Source organism: Antennarius striatus, chromosome 8 (genome assembly GCF_040054535.1).
Source record: "Antennarius striatus isolate MH-2024 chromosome 8, ASM4005453v1, whole genome shotgun sequence".
Lineage (NCBI taxonomy): Eukaryota > Metazoa > Chordata > Actinopteri > Lophiiformes > Antennariidae > Antennarius > Antennarius striatus.
The window spans coordinates 22515705-22536201 of record NC_090783.1 but is presented as its reverse complement, the minus strand read 5'-3'; the positions used below and the strand labels follow the sequence as shown (position 1 = coordinate 22536201).

General features: G+C 38.1%; 1 protein-coding gene across 2 annotated transcripts in view; it reads left to right on the top strand.

Moving 5' to 3' along the window:
* helz (helicase with zinc finger) overlaps window positions 1-20497 on the top strand; it is a 35990-nt gene that overhangs the window by 6815 nt on the left and 8678 nt on the right. The window contains exons 2-23 of one of the 2 annotated variants that reach the window (XM_068321002.1): window positions 782-1028; window positions 1145-1181; window positions 1683-1807; window positions 2913-2969; window positions 3287-3335; window positions 3593-3668; window positions 3826-4024; window positions 6401-6508; window positions 6644-6785; window positions 7516-7668; window positions 7895-8165; window positions 9946-10072; window positions 10216-10428; window positions 11092-11222; window positions 11754-11933; window positions 13585-13686; window positions 13908-14086; window positions 16547-16665; window positions 17861-18006; window positions 18540-18687; window positions 19624-19807; window positions 20027-20255. In XM_068321002.1, coding sequence (XP_068177103.1) covers window positions 801-1028; window positions 1145-1181; window positions 1683-1807; window positions 2913-2969; window positions 3287-3335; window positions 3593-3668; window positions 3826-4024; window positions 6401-6508; window positions 6644-6785; window positions 7516-7668; window positions 7895-8165; window positions 9946-10072; window positions 10216-10428; window positions 11092-11222; window positions 11754-11933; window positions 13585-13686; window positions 13908-14086; window positions 16547-16665; window positions 17861-18006; window positions 18540-18687; window positions 19624-19807; window positions 20027-20255 — 3203 coding nt within the window. In that variant the 5' untranslated portion in view covers window positions 782-800. Of the gene's footprint in view, window positions 1-781; window positions 1029-1144; window positions 1182-1682; window positions 1808-2912; window positions 2970-3286; window positions 3336-3592; window positions 3669-3825; window positions 4025-6400; window positions 6509-6643; window positions 6786-7512; window positions 7669-7894; window positions 8166-9945; window positions 10073-10215; window positions 10429-11091; window positions 11223-11753; window positions 11934-13584; window positions 13687-13907; window positions 14087-16546; window positions 16666-17860; window positions 18007-18539; window positions 18688-19623; window positions 19808-20026; window positions 20256-20497 lie in introns of both variants that reach the window. The other variant, XM_068321001.1, reaches the window with a different exon arrangement.

The window sequence follows — 20497 nt, the reverse complement described above, 5'->3', positions numbered from 1 at the left end:
ATATGTTGGAAAACATGCATATGTGTGGGTGTGTGCAGCTGTGTGTTTTGAAGGGAAACTTTGTGTTGGCAATCCATGGTGAGAGGAGAGTCAGCCTGGCAAGCTGTTTGTAAAGCTTCTCGGATCAGGAATGAGTACATCAGAGGGACAACACATGTTAGAAGTTTTGGAGATAAAGTCAGAGAGGCCAGACTGAGATGGTTTGGACATGTCCAGAGGAGAGATTGTGAATATATTGGTAGAAGAATGCTGAGTTTTGCACTGCTAGGCAGGAGGTCTAGACGAAGACCAAAGAGGAGGTTTATGGATGTTGTGAAAGAGGACGTGAAGGTTGTTGATGTGAGAGAAGAGGATGCAGAAGACAGGGTTAGATGGAGGCAATTGATTCGCTGAAGAGTAAAAGTCGAAAAGAAAAGAAGAAAAATGCATAATTGTTGGATGAGCATCAGGACTACATTATAGACCCTGGACTCATTCATTGACTTTACCATTTTACTAATCTTTTTTTCCCTAATAATTTCCCTAATAATTGCCTTTCTTCCACTAAAACAGTCATGGTGTTCACAAACTCCAGCATTAGAATAATCTAGCTTTGTTATAATCAGTACTGTTTAATCCAGTCCTGGGCAAAACTCCTTCAACCAGCACTTAATAAAGAACCATATTTTTTCACCATTTGGGATGGCACTATAATTCAATCATAGTATAGTATAGTGTTCAATCATTGAACACTATATTAAAAACATCACGTGTTTTTCCTCTTGTCTTCTGTTGCATCCAGACGTTTTTGTCCCTGAGTCATGGCGGACAGGAGAGCGGAGAAGTCATGTGAAGAAGCCAGCAAATCGTTGACCCGGAGGGAGTACGAGGCGGCAGTCAGCCATAGCACAGAGGCCCTGGTGGTCCTTGGACCTCAGACCCAGTCTTCTGGTACCTCTGTGCCACCTAGCCCTTCATCCCTTGTTGCCTCCATCTCATCCCTTCGTAGCCGTGTCTTGCTCTATCGAATTGCTGCCTTTCTGCAGCTGGTGAGGACAATTGCAATATATTATATTTCTGGAACTTCTTATCTAGGCATGACCCTCAAACACAAAATATTCACAAAATGTGTCACTTTTCTGCTTTTGTCTCTGTCTTCCAACAGAAAAATTATGATGAAGCAGATGAAGACTGCAAACATGGTCAGCACCGATTCTCTTTTTTCTGTAATGTAATGGCATGGACAAACAATCAGTGTTAATCATTCTTACTGTACCAGACGAATATGCAATTTGTCCAGATATCTTTACAGAATCCATGTGCTGTAGCTCTGTTTGTTGTGTTAACATCATTTCTTCCAGTCAGAGTTGAAAGAAGAGACGGGTCTGGGTCATGAATGCTTAAAATTTAATTGAAAGGCAGGATGTGTCTCAGGTCAACATTTCTGCCAAACAAATCAATGTTTTACTGAATGTTTTACTTCATTAGTCCTGAAGTAGCAGGGCTCTGACATTAATAATTTTGCAGAATTAATTGTATAAAATAATCATATTTCAAACAAAATAGAGTTTTTGTATTATTTTTCACACAATCTTATACTTTAATATTCTGATGTGCAGACTTGGAAAGAACAGATATTGGATAAAACAATTTACTGGGCTAATTCCCTATCTGCTTTTTCTGTATTCTTCATTATTTCTTAGTGTTGGCAGAAGAGATTGTTAAGGTAGGCGGTTCGCTACAGGCCAGCCTGACCTCGATGCTGTTGGATGGAAGTCTACAAGAGGTGGTCAGCATCCTTTCTAAAGCCTTGTATGGAGAGCCACTGGTATGATTACTGAACAATACATATGCAACACGGAATATATATTTACCCGACTGTTTTAATGTCTTTATTACTGCATTTATTATTTTAATGAAATGGTTGAGGTTTTTTTTTACACATTAATGAGTTGGTCATAGTGTCAAACCTGAATGTTGAAAACTTTGAAAAAATTATGCATGAATTGTAAATCATTGTGTGTGTCGGGACCACAACTAATTTAATCACTACAATTCCATTTTTACGGAGTTAATACAGTAAAAAAAATTTAAAAAATACTGTCAATCCAAATTAAAGAAATAGCTTTTAATTTTCTAACACACCTTTATTTATAATTTTCTAACACACCTTTATTTTTGTTTGCTGTTACACATAATTTGCACATTTTCAGTTGACTCACTCTCACTGCTTATTCACTCTCACTACTGTTTGGAGTATTCAAACTTGTTGAGTGTTTGTGGGAGAGACATAATATATTTGATTATATCAAGCACAATACCGTAGTGTATTTCAGATTGTTGGATTGTTATTATAAATATGCACTGAAAAGATTGCATTGAAATGAGTGTCCTTCTTCCTTGAGGACTCAGCAGTCTTCCTTCACCTCAAGGAAGAGGGACATTCATTTCAGTATACCGATGTTCAGATCTTGGACAGGGAAGACCGATGGTTTGAGAGAAGAGTGAAAGAAGCCATCCATGTCAAAGCCATCTCTGAACAGGGGGCGTGGTCTGCGACATCACCTTCCTCCCATTTACAATAATGTCCTTTCAAAACTCCCAAAAAGACTGTATCAGCAGATTAATCCAGGTGATGTGTCTCATGATAATGACCCTCATTAGTACACAAAGGTGAAACTCACATTTTAACAACCCCCCTTTGATCAACAATCATTGAGGATCCAGATGGGTTTTATCGACGGTCGTTGGAATGTGAATATCACTGACCACACCTCTCAGGTTTAATAAACTGGGACAAGACCAGCCACTCTCAGAACTGAAGAAGTTTCTTGGATGAGACACGAAACGTCTTCAAGAACTTTATTAAAGTCCAGCGGATTGACTTACACAGCTTTGGACTGCATTGAACACTTTATAATCTTTTTTTGTAGAATGGCATTGTCGCAAAAGACCTGACCAGACTACAGATGCTCTACTCCGAGATCCAGGTAAGTGCCTCTGGCTACAATGCTCCAAACCTTTTGTTGTTCTTTATATGGTCTTTTAAGCCTTTTAGCAAGTTAAATTTACATCTGATGGTTTAGTGGTTGTAGGAGAAAGTCACTAAGATGACCAATAGTCTGATTTAACCATAACTTGATTATTTTGTGTTTCTCTGTTTCAGTGGCAACTGTTGTAGATTAATTATTCCTTTGTCTGTAAGATGTCCAGTAGAATTACCGCTTGTATGGCTAGGTTAGTAGTGAACATAATTTTTGTCTTCTTTCTGTCCCCACTTCCACCTTCTCTGACTGATCTTGTTCAGGCTATAAATAGAGAGATGGCGCCAGAATATACAGATGACCAGGAGGAGGGTAAGCAAAAATACTGCATGACCCATTTTCAATGCTTCCCTTAATTCCAGGAAAGGAAGAAGAATTTTCTTGATTCTAAAACTTAATATCTATTAAACAGCAGCAGGTATTGTTATGTTCACAAAGTCTTTTCATAGCCATTTGGCAGGCTTGAGCACATAAAAAAAAGTTATAAGCTAGCTGAAACAGGTCTCATATTATTTCTTTGAATACTTGGCTCATTGGCCTATTGACCGCTTTTCTTTGTGTTTTGACAGAGGTCCAAGACGGCTGGCAGTTTCGGCCTCCTCCCAGAGGAGTCACCAGCAGCGAGGAGTACACCCTATGTAAAAGGTAAAAAAAAAAAAAACAGCTTTGTCATTTTCACACAGATTTGAAAAAAAAAAATTCTGGCTAAAGAACACTTCTGAAATCATTGACTTATCTGCTGTTCCAAATGTGTAGAAAAATTGCTTTCTCCAGTACAGCACACAGTTTATCTTTGCCGTAGGTACTTGGAGCAAGGTCTGTGTCGGTATGGGGCTCAGTGTACATCAGCTCACTCACAGGAGGAGTTGATGGAGTGGCAGAAGCGATACGCATCACGCCTCATTCGACTCAAACAGCAGCAGGAAAGTAAACACTTCACTGAAAACTACATGGAGACTCTGATAGAGAAGTGGATGAACTCCCTGTCCCCAGAGAAAGTGGTAAGTGCATGTGAGCTCCAAAAAAGCTCAATGGCTTGAAAGCCAAAGACATGTGCCAGTTTTTGTATACAGACTGAACTGACCACAGCTGAGTTGGAGTTTCAAAATTTGCCATTTGAGCTGCTTGTTCTGCTCTCTTGTGACAGTCACATGTAGGGTTGCACTTCATATTTATTTATTTGCCATTCTAGCCATTACCATTACAGTATTTTCTGCACTATAAGGCACACTGGATTATAAGGTGTACCTTTAATGAATTGTTTATTTTATAATTTATTTCACATACAAGGTGCGCCGGTTTATAAGGCGTATATAATGAAAAAAATTAAAATAGATAAAAAAAAACTAGATGGAGCGTCCACTAGATGAGCTTTTATAAATGAGTACAGTATTTTCTGCAATATAAGGCGCACTGGATTATAAGGCGCACTTTTGATGAATTGTTTATTTTATAATTTATTTCATATATAGGGCGCACCAGATTATAAGACACATATAATAAAAAAAATTGAAATAGATTTATAATAGATAATCCACCCTGTTCCAGTTGGAACAGGGCGAATTATCTCCTGATCCGAAGTTTCAAGCAGATATTTAAGCTCCGACGTTCGTCTTAGTTTATTAATTAAATATTGTTTCAATCGATCGGGAGTCCAGTCGGAGGTGAGGTGCAGCTATTTGCTGCTGCAGTGTGTGTCCTAAACAATTTTTAAACTAGCTTTTCGTGTCAGGCTGCTAATTTACTGGCAAATGCGACTGACTTTAACGTCGGTGTGTCACCGGCGTGAATCTCACAGCACGTCGCTGCAGACAGAATACACAAGCCGAAATGCACCCCCCCCACACCCTCCCGTAACGTGTTGTTTCAGGTTGGTGTTGGTGTGTTGCAAATCAATTGCAGCACACCAGACACCTCTGTCTAGCAGTGACTCGGCTCTTGAAATTTCAGAAAAGGCTGGAAGTTCAGCTTTGAGGGTCTCTCATTCACCTTTATGCCAGTTTCTACGTTAGTTTCCACAGACTAATAGAATGGACCGTCACTAGATTCCAGATTACAGGACAACAGCATTTTTTAGACCAATTAACTTTAAATTGGGTTATTTCCGGTGCCAAAGTAGTTGGGAAATACTGAGATCAGTCAGTCAGTCAAACTTTATTAATAGAATTGTTGAAAATTCCCTGTTTTGCTACGTTATCGTAGCCAGGTACCGCTGCTCTGCCGTCAGACAACTCTGCCAGCAGGCTGCTCTGCCATCAAGTCAGTGAGAGTCGGCACTTCGGCGACGCCTCTTGACTACCATTGTTAGGGGGCGTAGTGTCTTCTGAGTTTACCTCCTGGGGCGGCCAGACTGCTGGCTGTTTGTCAGCGATCTTGTTTTTAACCAATACTAATATTAATATTAATTAATATTAATATTACACAACACTCATCGGATTATAAGGCGCACTACGGGATTTTGAGAAAATTATAGGCTTTTAGGTGCGCCTTATAGTGAGGAAAATACTGTACCTTTAATCAACTGTGATTGGCCCCTGTTGTTATGTCAATGAGGCCACTCTGAGCCTCATCAAGGAAATTTGATCACTTTGCCATCTTGGAAAGAAGTCAACACGCACAGGTTTTTTCCTTAGCTGCTGAGATTTACTGATGAAAGTACTACAAAATACTGTAGTTCAAAATTATCTAAAAACAAAGTCAAATTAGATTTTATTTCTATTGCACCAAATCCTAACAGAAGTCATCTCATAGATCTTTCCAAATAGAGCTGGTGTAATACAAGTTTCTCAAGCCTATTTACAGAAAGCCAACAGAATTCTCCAGGCGCAAGCAGTGGAGAGGAGAGGAGCAGAGCTGATTCTCAGCTCTCAGTGACGTGTGTTGAGGTTCACGGCTGTGAGGCACCAACGTAAAAGTCAGTTCTATGAGCCAGACACAGTGGTGTATTTGCCACTCTGGCAAAATACGCCATATTTGATGGCTAGACTTAGCCATCAATCATGAAAAAAGACCCCAAATGTTATTGCACCAAAAAGCTAAGTAAATCCATACAGGAGTAGGCATCAGCATTAAAAGAACTACCTAATATCACAAAGTTCTAGTTATAACCTAGACTGCGGCCCATCACCACAGAGAAACAACAGTTTTTGACTTCACTTGTGTGTAGCTGGAGTGTCTTCCAGATAAGTTTATACTGTTGGGTGAACAGACCAGATTCTTCAAGGGCTCCGTTCATTTATATACTTTGCAACATTGAACTTTTATCAGCTGTTTTTGACAGACGTCTCTTCTCTAAAGGGGTTTGAAAACATTTGCTGTGATACGCTCTCTCTTACCATGTGTGTTTGTGTGTGTGTTTTCTTGTTTGTTTTTATAAGCTAAGTGACTACTTAGAAGGAGTGAATGTTGAAACCAGCTCCAGCCTCTCTGTTACCGTCTCTACCAAGAGGTCCTCCCATTCTTGGACTTTCTCCTTGTTGTGCAAGGTAGGATGAAAACTGAAACAGCAGATTTGAGAATGTAATTTTTTTTTCTATGTTCAACCAGATTATTTGATTATAATGACGTTACATATCTTGTGTTAAGGTAGTCCTGTTCTTCTTATCTGTCTTCTTTGTTAGCCGGCTAGAAAGTTGAATCGCATTGCTCTGCTCTATGATGCACATCGACCACACTTCTTCATCACTGGTGTATCAGATGGGGAGCATCTACAAGCCCTCCCTAAAGGCTGCCAAGAGTGGACTCCAGGAGAAGAGACAGCAAGTAAGTTACATATTAAACAGTATTGGGGAGAATTCTACCTTTCCTTTCCCACTCATTCTTTATGTTTTGAGGCTCTTTCCTTCTGTCATACTCTAGCAAAGAAATTAAACCCAACTTGTTTCCATAAGGCACCATAAGGCCTTCCAACTGCCTCTCAGTGATAGATAGATAGATAGATAGATAGATAGATAGATAGATAGATAGATAGATAGATAGATAGATAGATAGATAGATAGATAGATAGATACTTTATTAATCCCGGCGGAAATTGCATATATCCACTGCTCAGGCATTAAATAACAAATAATACTGGATAAACACCAGGAGAAAAGGAAACATTGACATCACAGGACATACCACAAGACATACATTACACTAACAGACAGACACATGCAGCACTAACAGGACTAATATACTAAACTATAACTAAAATATAAACAGTACAAAATTTAAAAATATTACAGTATTAAAATATAAACAGTATAAAATAAAATCTAAACAGTATAAAATTGAATTAAAATATAAAACAGTATAAAAAATAAATAAATTATATATATATATATATATATATATACAACAGTATAAAATTAAATTTAAATTAAATTAAATCCATATTCAACTTCAAATTAATTAATTAATTAATTAATCAAATTCAGAAAACAAATTTCATGGCTGTGGTGCAGGATTAGTCGCAGAATTTACACTCATTGTTGGATTTTTTTTACAGTAGCATCTGAAAATGGCTTGGACCACTGTATCTACAAGGTCGCAGTGGGCTTCAGCACAGAAATCTTTGGTACCTTCCGTCAGACGGCTGTTTTTGACTTCGGCTCAGAACCTGTTCTGATGCAGCGGATCATGGTGGATGCTGCCTCCATTGAAGGTACTCTAAAAAGCAAGAGCAACATCCAAAGGAGTCTCCACCATATATAATGTATATCATAAATGTGATATTTTTACTGCAAGTGCTAAGTAAGATTGTTTTTATGTGAATTTTTATTTTGTATTGCTTTCAGTTTTCAACCTATTATTATAATAATAATAAATAATACAAATAATACTAAACAATAATAAATGCATCCAGCCACTCTTTTGTCCTTTATTTTCAGACTTGGAACACCTTATGGCAGCCAGGCAGCAACTCTTGTTGACTGCAAAGCGCTGGGACTCATCTTGTAAGACCATTGTACAATTCACCCCAAATGAAACTATGGCTGAATTGGAGCGCAGTCTCCTTGCTCGCTATCAAATTCCTTTGTCGGCCGACCAGCTTTTCACCCAGTCAGTACTGGACAAGACACTGACCAAAGACAACTACCAGGCCCGACTGCATGACCTGCTCTACATAGAGGAGATTGCACAATACAAGGAAGTCAGCAAGTAAGTGTTCTCTATTATTTATTTTTCATATTTGCGAGTTGAAAACCATCATCTGACATTATATGAGGCTGATGTAAAGAGAAAAATTTAAATAGAAAAGGCTCATCACTAAAATGCATTCTTATTCTTAAATTTGTTTGAAAAAGTAGACTCACCAATGCAGCCTGTATGTGCTTTGCTCTTTTTTGCATGTTAGCCAACATCTGCAGAAGTTTAGCAGAACATATATTTGTGTACTGCCTAAAATTATGCCACATGTGGCACAAGTTATTTAATTTCTTAGATGGTTGAAATAATTCTAATCATACGCATTTTCCAGCTGTCTCCCACTCCTTCAATAAAATAAAAAAAACAACAACCCAGAGCTGTAACAAAATTTACATTCATAGCCTAGTTGGTTATGATATCTAGCAAGCTATCCTACCAAGTACCAATTCTCCACTAACAACGACAAGTTAAGAACCTAAGTGTTCCAACCGTGACAGTGTGCATTAGAGTTGTGTGTGAATACAAAAAGGTCATTTCCAGCAAGTGATATAAATATCCCATCTGGAGTGTGTGCATGAATATGATCTATTTGTATTGCAAATTCATAGCAATAGCCTCGCTGTCTGACTATTCTGATGCATTGACTAACTAATGTTAGATGCAGCTGAACTCTGCCAGTAATCAAATGGTAAAAATAACCTTTTGGAAGATGACAATTTTTAACATTGAGTTGAAACAATTGCAGAACAACCTCAAATGACACATAGGAATAAAACATTTCAGTTCTTAGTAAAATTAGTATGATGAAGAAAATGCTACTTTGAAATAAATAAAAGATCTCAACAATACTATTACTGAGGTAAATGTTTTGATAATTCATAATTTGAAGACAGAATAATAAAAGAGGAATGTTTGTGTTAGATGTGGACCCACCACAAGATGTCATCCTTGGCTTTCACTTTAAATTTACTACTGAGTGTGAGAAAGATTGATGAACATTAGAAATGTGTCAAAAGCACTATCTCAGAGGAAAGTAAGAATACTTCTTGGCATCGACCCACTAGTTTGCTTTAGCCAACCATTAAAATTACAGATGAAATTATAGCAAATACTTAATCCTATGTTCAGAGATTGAAGAACAGCTGAGCTCCTCTTTCAACTACCTTATGTGCTAAGATATTGTTCATTTCTGTTATTTTAATCTGCACTGTTGCTGTGCATGTGAACATTTACTGTGCTTTTAAGACCGTCCATGCTCTGATAGATTTCACTGCTTTCATGGATCACTGAGCTTCAATAGGACATTTATAGGTCAGGATTAATCACTTCCTTTTACAGGGCTCATGCCATAAACTAAAAAAAATAGTTTTGTACTGTACTGTATAGTTTTGTATTGTACTTCAATCACGATCTCAAAAAAGTTGGACTAGATTTATTTCTTGGTTGATGAATGTGACATCCTCTCACTTTAAAGAAGAAATGGACGATGTCACATATTCATCAAATGTGGCTGAATCTCTCACAGTACAATTACACGCCTTATTTAAACCATAACAAGAAGCTTAATGACTCTCAAGAATACACTTGAGAGTCATTAATCTCTCAAGTGGTTTTCTTCATGGGTTCATCCATCATATTTCATCAGTAGCATTGATTCCTATTTCATCATTTCCAATAGTAGAAACACATGTTTAATGAAGTCATCGTCCTTGTGTTCTGGAAAACAACATTCCTTGTTTGTTGTTGTACGTTTCAGTTTGAAACAAAACAGACCATGTTTGTTCCCTCCCAGGTTCAACATCAAAGTGAACCTCCAACTAGTCACCAGCTTTATGTTGACTGGGATCTCTGTTGGAGCCAAGTATGCACAGAATGGACAGCTCTTTGCACGCTTCAAACTCACTGAGACACTTTCTGAGGTAATTTGCTAGATGCCATAACTTTGCAACATTGTTTTTTGCCTTTCCAGCATTCACTGCTGTACCATAACTACATAAAGGTTGCTCTTGGAACCAAAAGGTGTTATTTACCGAGTTTTATCTTTTCTTTTTTGTAATCTCAGGATACGTTGGCCGGGCGACTAGTGATGACCAAGGTAAATTCAGTCTTGGTGCTGCCATTAGTCCGTGAGGGGATCTGTAGCCAGCCTCCTCCTGGGGTCAAAGAGCGAGTTTATGAGGCTGTAATCGAAGAGAAGACAAAGGACTACATCTTCCTAAGGATCTGCAAGGACTGCTGTGAGGAGTTGTGGCTTCAGCCTGACAGAGAAATACAGGTACTGACTGCAAGAACAATAAGTGAACAACTTCTGTCCCCATTAGGTGTCACTGTTCTATTCTCTTTCTCTGCTACTAAATGAATGGCGGTAAAAAAATCTTTGTGGCCTTAAAGGTTCAACTGTTCATTGCTTTATCAATGAAAGGTTATAAGGAGAAGAAGGCAATGTATTTAGGAGAACTTGTCCGTCTCTGAACGACTTAACCTTCAATCCCCTCGAGGAGGGTTATCAAAACAACGTCCATCCTGTCACTGCATAGTCTTCTATTTGTCTATTCACAATTCGTCTCACCATTCGCGCAATTTACTTTCTTTCTCGCCCATTTTATCACCTCAGTTAGTAATTCCAATATTCTGCAGTCTTAAAGTTTCAACCTCTTCAAGGATGTATTTGATTGTCTTTTTAATCCTTTTTCCTCTCTCTCCCTGACTGTCACAAACCTGTCTGAAAAGCAATAGATATGTCACAAGAAAGCATTTAGTCACCAGTTTTGTTAAGAACAGACTTCACCAGTGGAAACATTTTTTTTTTGTTAATATAAGGTGGGTTTCAGACAGATTACTTAAACATCAATAGGTCTGACTTGTAGACAAGTACTAAATAGTGGGTGGAGAAACTGTTAGTCTTTGACAAACTTTGTGTTTTTGTCCCCTATTTCAGGTGGAGCTCCAATTCCAGCTGAACAGACTGCCACTCTGTGAAATGCACTATGCCTTGGATCGCATCAAAGATAACTCCATCCTTTTTCCTGATGTTAGCTTTGTCCCCACCATCCCATGGAGTCCCAACAGGTATATATTTGCCCTGTACTCAGTAACAACTACGTTACACTGTCGCCCCACTTCATCCAAAACAGGCTGGGATCTACTTATGAATTCTTGTTTTTACAGCTAAAGAACAAACCCATGGTGTGAACATTAAAACAGAAAACCAACCCCAAACCCAAATGTGTTAATCGAGGCATTGGCTTTTACTTTATATATTCACATTAAAAGGCCACTTCTGTGCAGGGCCTGACTAAGTGAATGGCAGATACAAGTTCCTTTAGAAACCAAAAGAGACAGAAGCAGAAAAGAAGTGAATAAAGTAAAATGCGGTATATTTAGTATAACCTGCAAGAAAGACCGTTCAGAGAGTCCCAAAAGACAAATTTGTCTGTGTGTGTACATTTTCTGTCTTTCTGTGTGAAAAATATTCCTCTATGTGTTATCTCTCTCCCATTGAATGAACAGAACGTTCAAAGCCATTACTTTTCTATGGTTCTGTAACTTAATTTAAAGTTGATTCTGCTAACATTTTCTCCATCCTCTCTCCGCCTTCAGGCAGTGGGATGAGCAGCTGGATCCCCGTCTAAATGCCAAGCAGAAGGAGGCCATCCTGGCTATCACCACACCCGTCTCTATTTCCCTACCCCCAGTTCTCATCATTGGGCCCTACGGCACTGGCAAGACCTTCACCCTGGCACAGGCTGTCAAGCACATACTCCGCCAAGACCATAGCAGGTTTGTTTTCATCTTTTTTTTTGTTGTTGTTATTTTTCCAGATCCTTTAGGCCTTTTTAGAGCTTCCCTCTTACAAATAATGACATGCCTTCATCACCACAAACATTCTCTTCATCCTTTTTTCTTTGTTTTAGCAGAAAAAAATATCGTATTTACTTTTATAAACACCTTAAACATTTCAAGGTGTTTTTAGAGAAAAGTCGCAGCATTCAGCACAGTAGCAGAAACCCCACAAAAACTGGTCAATTCAGCATGTAATTCCTCTTCCTCTGGTTAGTTAGGAAGTACTACAGTTGAGTGTGCAGTTCCATTAGATTCTTGTAAAGTTCATAAGAAAGAACCCTCTTCACTAACAAGGTTGTACTGTCAAACATTACATCATGAAGAGACGTACTTTGTTGATTCTGGGGACGGAAGCTACACAAGCCAAATGGCTTTTTCCATGAAATTCCCATTTTTTTTCAGATGTTGTTGATGTTGCAAATAAGATGAAGGTGGTAAAGTCTTGTAATGACATGTCTGAAAAAACCAAAATAATTACTGTACAATAAATTGCAATACTTAATAATGAAGTATCTTTTGCTTTTTTCCCAGATTCTCCTTTTAAAGTTACCAATATTCAGTTTTTACACAAACTCATCTGTTACATATCTGTGTGCTGGGCAAATCAGCCTAATGCAAAACTACAGAATGCTTTCAAATGAACAGGATTTTGCTGATTTAACGACTGTAATCATAAAGTTACTGTTAATTTACAAGTTGTCAATTATAAAAATATTTTTTAACGCTATTAGGCTGTCCCATTTTGAATAACTATAATTATCATTCCTTTGCTGTCAAGGAGTGAATTAATTTGTTTTCCTTAAGGCTCTGGTTCCAGTTGGGTTTCGGGCTTTTGTAATGGAACCATAACCAGGTTACGAGAGTTCATTGGGCTACACAATGTTGCGTAACAAAACACATTGGATTATTCTCTTTCACTGAATTCTTTCTTCATTGAGTAGCTCCCTAACTTTCAACATGGGAAGTTCTATGATCTCATTTTTTTAGAAGCAAAGTCATGTACCAGAGCCAATCATGGTTCTCAAATGCTTTTGAAAAATTAATGCAATACCTTTGACAGAGTCCCCCGAACAGGAGGGTTTTACTAAGGGAGAGGAGATTGTGTATTTAAATGTAAAATGAAAAACAGTCATTGAGAAATATGTTGCAAAGTAATTGTCATTCCTCTTTGAATTCATTTGTTATTCTATCTTAAGGACAGATTAGATATTGTAATAACCAAAGGAAAGAGATGAGGACAGAAGAATGAGGCCTAATATGTAATACGCCATAACTAAATTATGGCTAAAAGCTTTTACTACTGTAACATTGATTAGTTTTTAGACTGTCTTTACATTGTTGTCTGGTTCTTTAATGACCTGAACAAATTGTGGTGTTTTTTAAAAAAAAACCCAAAAACCCCAAAACCTCGTATAATCCAGTCATATAAATGAGAGTGTCCATAAAGGTCGCTCAAAGGGTCAGTCCGGCAAATAAAAATGTTCACTTTTGAACTGGTGGCATCTGATCAAGCAGATAATTATTTGATTGTTTTAGAGATATCTGAATCCCCATCTGTGTTTGACACTGCCTTTCTTTCTCTCTACAGGGTCCTGATCTGCACTCACTCCAACAGTGCAGCTGACCTTTACATTAAGGACTACCTTCATCCTTATGTTGAAGCGGGCAATCCACACGCCAGACCTCTCAGGTACAGAAAACCTTTTCACTTTCTTATTTGCTGATGACTCATAAAGCTTATTTGGTTTTTTTATTTTTCATCTAGATATTTTGCATGCTAGCAAATTGAGAGAGGTTCATCACATATATAAAGTTGAACATAGATGTATTCACCATAGCAGTAAAAAAATAAAACACAATGTGAGAACCAGTAGACAATCTCCTAATGTTTTCTTGTTTGGTCTCTCTCAGGGTATACTTCAGGAATCGCTGGGTGAAGACAGTTCACCCTGTGGTCCAGCAGTACTGTCTCATCTCCAGCACACAGGTCACTTTCCAGATGCCCACAAGGGAGGACATCCTCAGGCACCGTGTAGTGGTGGTCACCCTCAGCACCTCCCAATACCTCTGCCAACTTGATTTGGAGCCTGGTAAGTCATGAACAAGAACAGTTCAACCAAGTTCTCATCAACTTCTTCTCATACCAAAGAGAAGTTTGGCAAAGTTTAGCAGAACATGAGCTTTACAGCAAAACAACCCCAAAGCATTCTATTAACAGTGTGTGCATGGGAATGTTACCCCTACCACTTGCTGAACTGTTGGTCCCTCTGGTGGAGCTGGCCTACCTCATCGGTTTGTTAATCCTATCCCTGTTGCATTGGCCACCACAGTCTTGTAAAAAGTGCACACTAGAGGCCTCCAGATTGTGAAGAATCACAACCTTCACAGGAAGCACAGGCGGCGTTGACCCCACCTGTACAATGCCCTCTTAATGCAGTCTGGCTTACTGTTCAGCTGTAGCCTTACGTATCGCCACATCATTCCCTTTGATGGTGTCAGGCTCTCCCACTTTTAAATCAACAAACATCTCTGTAGTGTTTGATGTTCAGCTGCTGATGGTTGTGGTTGCACCAGTCCACATTTCCCCAATAGTGCTTCTGTACTCCTTTTCACATCATCCATGAAGAAAACTATTGTCAGAGGTATGTCTGAAGTTGAACTTGTGAACGGATTAAAGTGATCAGAATACGAAAGACTGGCTCCTTGTGGTGCTCCTGTGCTGTGGGTAACCTTTCCAGAGATGCAGTTCTGCATGTGGAAGAACTGTGAATGTGATTTTGAGGCGTAGACGAGGGCCACAGGCTTGTAATCTCTACAAGATGTGGAGTGTCTCTTCTTGAGGAAATGAACCAGACAGGATGCTTTTCACAGCTTCAAACTCAGATGTGTCAGCAACAGGGACTTTTTCTGTTACATTCTGGGGAATGCCATTTTCATGGCTAATCTGTTTCGCATCTTTAGACCGCCTCCCCACATTTCATCTCTCAAATCGGTTTTACTTATGGGAAATGCAACACAATGCAACTCACTTCTGGTAAATGAAGCAAATTGAAGTCAAATCAGTTTTTTAAATAAAGATAACACAACAACCACTTCAACCACAAAAGAAATGAAAAACGTAAGGTTTGATACATTTGGTTTTGGTAGTAGTAGAACTGTGAACATTCAGTAGAACATTCAATTATTGATGGCCTGTATCATGCCATGAAAATTGATATCATTATTGTTTCAAACACTATCTATTTGAACTTTTCAATTTCACACGTTTTTACACTGGTCAATTGTCTTTAAAATGATAGACATGGTATTCTTTTTTGGAAAATATCCCTCTATTTAAGTAATAGTTATAAAGCTATTAATGTTGGAGAGGGGAGGCACTGAGACTTTATTTATTTTCAATTTTTTGGTACCTTGTGATGATTTGACTTTTGTCCAAGCAGCGTACTGTTATTTATGAATTGGTGGTGACTGCAGAAGCAGTTGTGGACTGGTAAAATCAAGTTTTTGTAACTTTCTTTTACAGTCCTAAAAGATTAGTAATTGAGTATGAAAGAATGTTAGAGACTGACAGTGTGTGGTGAAATAACTGTAATTTATTATTAGCTAATTCTCAGAAATCACTTTTGAAACACAGAAACATAAGCAGTGTGCAGCTGTCTCCTGTTGACCACTGTTAACATAAGAGGTCAACAGAAGTGCATGGCCTCAGTAATTACAGTAATAATGTGTTTTAAGGGGCTGTAAAAATTTTGAGCTTGTGATTCTCCATAGTGATGATAAAATTCAAAACAAAACTACAAGCCATGAAATTGGCTTACACGGCGATATTCAGCGGAAACTTTGCTGCATCCATCAACTCAGTGAACCACTTTACACAAGATATTCCATTGACACTCGTTCTGCCTGTGCACATTTGTTTTGAGTACACTCCTCATGTCGCATTTTGACTCTAAGGAGATATTGTTTCCTATAAGCTCCAATAGATCACACCATTTATACAGCCCTTTATCAGCTTGTAGTGGTAGCATATCTCTCAATGAGGTGTACATACAGTGCAGTCTGCTGGCTGAGGCTTCGTAGTCAGATTGGAGGTATTTACTCATACAGATTATGATGAGTGTTGCTTAAAAATTAAAATTAAACCATTCCACCTTTATTCTTTCTAACCCACATTGTTTTGTTATGTTTTTTTTCTTTGTGTGTTTGGGGTTCTTTTGCATTTTCAAAGTCTTATTTTTTTTCTTCTACCTTCACGTTTTATATCTATTTATACCTAACTGGAAAAGTTGTTGGAGCTTTGATGTTTTTTTAACATTCTAATATTTTTTTAAAGAAAAGTCTTATCAGAAATGAGTAGCATAATGTATGTTGCACAAGTAATATATACTGTAAGCAATATTTTATTTAAAAAATTGTTCAAATTTGTGCTATCTCAGTGTAAAGTAATCTCGTTGATGAGAAGCTATAGTTTAGAGATTAAAAGCTCTGTAGTATTTGACACTGAAAGTTAAATAAGATTTAAATAAATACCTGATGCCAATTTTTTTCAGGGTTGTTTACACACATCCTTTTGGATGAAGCAGCCCAGGCCATGGAGTGTGAAACCATCATGCCTTTTGCTCTGGCTAGCAAGACCACCCGTATTGTTCTGGCTGGAGACCATATGCAGGTAAGTAATTCAGCAACAATTCAACAATTACAGTTTTGAGTTTTGGCATTGAAGGTGATGCAATGGGGAAAGAAGCAGCATTTAATTTGTGAATTCCCACATTAGTAAAAGACTCTTGCAGTAAAGCTGATTTTGTGGAAGTCACTTCAGGCACAGATCACATTAATTTATTCTTGTATCATTTGAGCCTTCGTAAGACACAAAACAGTTGGCTTGATTGAGTCCTACAAACAATCAGCAGATAAAACATGTCATTTTCAAATATGTTCAACATTTAGGAGTTGAACATGTTAGGCTACCTTATCTAGCATGTCACTCTTGACAGATGTTAAATCAACAGCTATATTATCCACCTCCAAGAGATCAGATAGTGTGGTGCATTCATTGATGTCAAGAAACATTTAAGCCTGCAGCCAGGAAATCAAAAACTGGTTTAAATCTTAAAGAAAAGAAAACAGAGTCGGAACACAATGTTTATCTGTGTAGGAATCTGCCTCCCTCACAGTTACAGTTGACTCTGGATGGCCTCGTTTAATCTAGTTGACCCTCTCACTGTTTTAAAGTTCAATTTAGATTCAAACTAAACATACAGTACGTTTCAGGCTTGTCCTGACAGTGGACAAATGGAAGAAAACTGTCCAAGGAAGAGGATTGTGGGAATGCATTCTTAACCCAGTATTATGAGTTGATTTCCCTTACCATGTAGTGCCAATCAATATCTGAACTGTTAAATGAGCTTTATGAATGCACAAAAATAACGTTTATCACGGTGGTGATCTGTAGTTAACATCTAATTTTGAATTTAACATATCAGAGGCATTATGACACAATGTGGCTTTTGTTCAGTACCTCACCATATACATTTGCAATTTTGCCTGTTTCAAAATTGTCTATGAATTGATCCATTTTGTGTGCAGGTCCTCCTTTTTATGACCCCACGAGGTCACTGATGCATTGTTCAACACTGAAATAAAAACTTAATGAAAATTTAATTTGGCACCTAAACTATATTTGGTACATTTTGGCACTGTTTTTATAAGACTACGAGCAGAATATGTATTTCAAATTAAAATTCATCGCCAATAGAAAGTAAAAGTGATGATATAAGAGGAATGATGTCTGTCTATATGTTTTCTATTTCTTCCTCACTCTTTGTCTTTGCCTCTCTCTCCATTCCATATCCACTGATTTACAGCTCAGTCCATTTGTGTACAGCGAATTTGCGCGGGAGCGTAATCTGCACGTGTCACTGCTGGACCGACTGTATGAGCACTACCCCCCTGAATACCCATGTCGCATTCTCCTGTGTGAGAACTACCGCTCGCATGAAGCTATCATCAAGTAGGTGTGAGCCCTCAACACTGCCTTGTGTCAGAGCTATTGGAGGAGGGCCTGAAAAGGCTAAAGAAAAAATGGGTTGAGAGAGACAGGATGGGTTGGAAAGAGGTTCAGGATGAAAATCTGAAACAGGGGAATAAGTGACACACTTGGGTTGTCCAGTGAGGAAAGAGGAATCACTAATGTCATGTTTGGACTGATGATAACACAAGAAAAAAAAACTTTAGCTGAATCAGATTAGGTGTATTTCTAAAGATATCAATGACAAAAAAATATGTGCAAGAACTTGGGAAATTTACTCCATTAAACTCATGCATTATGGTGTTAATAGAGGGTCTTCAAGCAATCCTTTTTGTACATTTTCTTTGGACACTGAACATTTTTTCTTAAAATTTGGCAGTTTATACCTTAAACTGTATGAGGAAATGCTGTTTTACAAAATTTCAACTAGTAATCAGTATTTCTCGACACAACCTTTGTGCTTACCTATTTATGCTTCCTTTTCCCCTGCTCATTCTCATCTTCTAACCCTACAGCTACACATCAGAATTATTTTATGACGGGAAGTTGATGGCAAGTGGGAAGCAGCCATCCCACAAGGACTTCTACCCACTGACGTTCTTCACAGCCAGAGGAGAAGATGTGCAGGAGAAAAATAGCACTGCCTACTACAACAATGCTGAGGTGTGGATTAGATTAATATTTCAAATGTTTGTATGTTCCTCCATGTTTACTCTCAGTGTGAAAATCAGATATGGACGTAACTTTGCTTTCATTGCTTATATATTCATATACATGCACATATATGAAGCCAAAGCGCAGTGATGGAATGTAGAATATCAAGGGAAATCATTGGGGGAATGTAACCATTGTTCAAGCAAGTCACATCGAACATGTACTGACACAATGATAAAGAAAAATGTGTGGTAAAAAAAAAAAATGTCTCAGGCCAAAGTCACAGTGTATTTATGCAATGCCCTCATCTACACTTTTATTGTAGACATTCATTTTTAATTTCAAAAAATAAATTTTCTCGGAATATGTTGCAATCGGTCATCGTCCATTAAAATTTGCAGAAAATGTGCTACGTCTGTATACATGTCACATGGGTGATGTACATTTGTTATATATTTTTCTTGGGAATTATTCTAAGTCAATTTCAGGTTTGGGTCTGCACCAAAAACATGCTGTTCAGGTGAACTGGTCACACCACATTGTCTGTAGGTGTGAACGTGAATGGTTGTCTTTCGTGTGGCTGAATAATAGTGAATCTTTATTGGAGTTGAACCCCATAAACGAGTTGAAGATGTTTCCATGACTGCTCAAAACCTCTGGCTGTACATTTAGAATTTGCTGCTATGAAGAAACAGCATTAGTGATTCAAAATTAACTTTTACTTTTAATAACTAATATGTCCAGACTATGCCTTTTTCTAATGACGGTACATTGCAATATAACATTGATGTGGAGTACCTTATATAACCAAAAGCCTATCTTTTTTCTCAATTTTATCACTGCAATGGAAAATAACTTTAGGTCAGATTTGTTTGTGTTTATGCATGAAGACAGCATCCATTTGAGACTCGTTTCTTCTTCTTACATTTTTCTCCTCCATCTCAGGTATTCGAGATTGTGGAACGAGTGGAGGAGTTGCGAAAAAAGTGGCCGGTTGCTTGGGGAAAGCTGGACGATGGCAGCATTGGAGTGGTGTCACCATATGCTGATCAGGTGTTTCGCATTCGTGCTGAACTCCGAAAAAAGAGAATGCATGAAGTCAGCGTGGAACGGGTGCTCAATGTCCAAGGTGAGAAAACGAATTAACCTGCATCTTTATCCTTTGTATCAATAGGTAATTATACGTGTGGCTAGTACCAGCTCAAAGGCTACATTAATGAATCATTTAGCAGTATTCAATCCATTTGTTAAACCCCTGATGGAATTTAAATGTAGCCTTACCCTTGTTAATAACAGGGCATGGTCAAAATTGCGTATTTGAAAAAAACAAAACAAATCTTGTTTGTAGGCAAGCAGTTCCGGGTGCTGTTCCTCAGCACCGTACGGACGCGACATACCTGCAAGCACAAACAGACAGCCATCAAACGTAAAGAGCAGCTCATTGAGGATTCGACAGAAGACCTCGACTATGGATTCCTCTCCAACTACAAGCTACTCAACACGGCCATCACCAGAGCACAGTCCCTGGTTGCAGTTGTGGGAGATCCCATAGCACTGTGTTCTGTAGGGCGTTGCAGGTAATTATGGTCACTTTTATTGCACAGTTTTAAATGTAGTTTAATACTCTTAAAATAAATTTAAATGTATGGGATCAGCCCATAAGATCCTTCATTGATGATGATGATGATGATGATGATATATATGCTATTTTTTATTATGCCAAAGATCAGCATAGGATTAGTCTGCTTTAAGTGTTTGCAGCGCAATATTATGTGCATGATATATAAGTATCAATGTACCAGACTTCCTGAAATAGTAA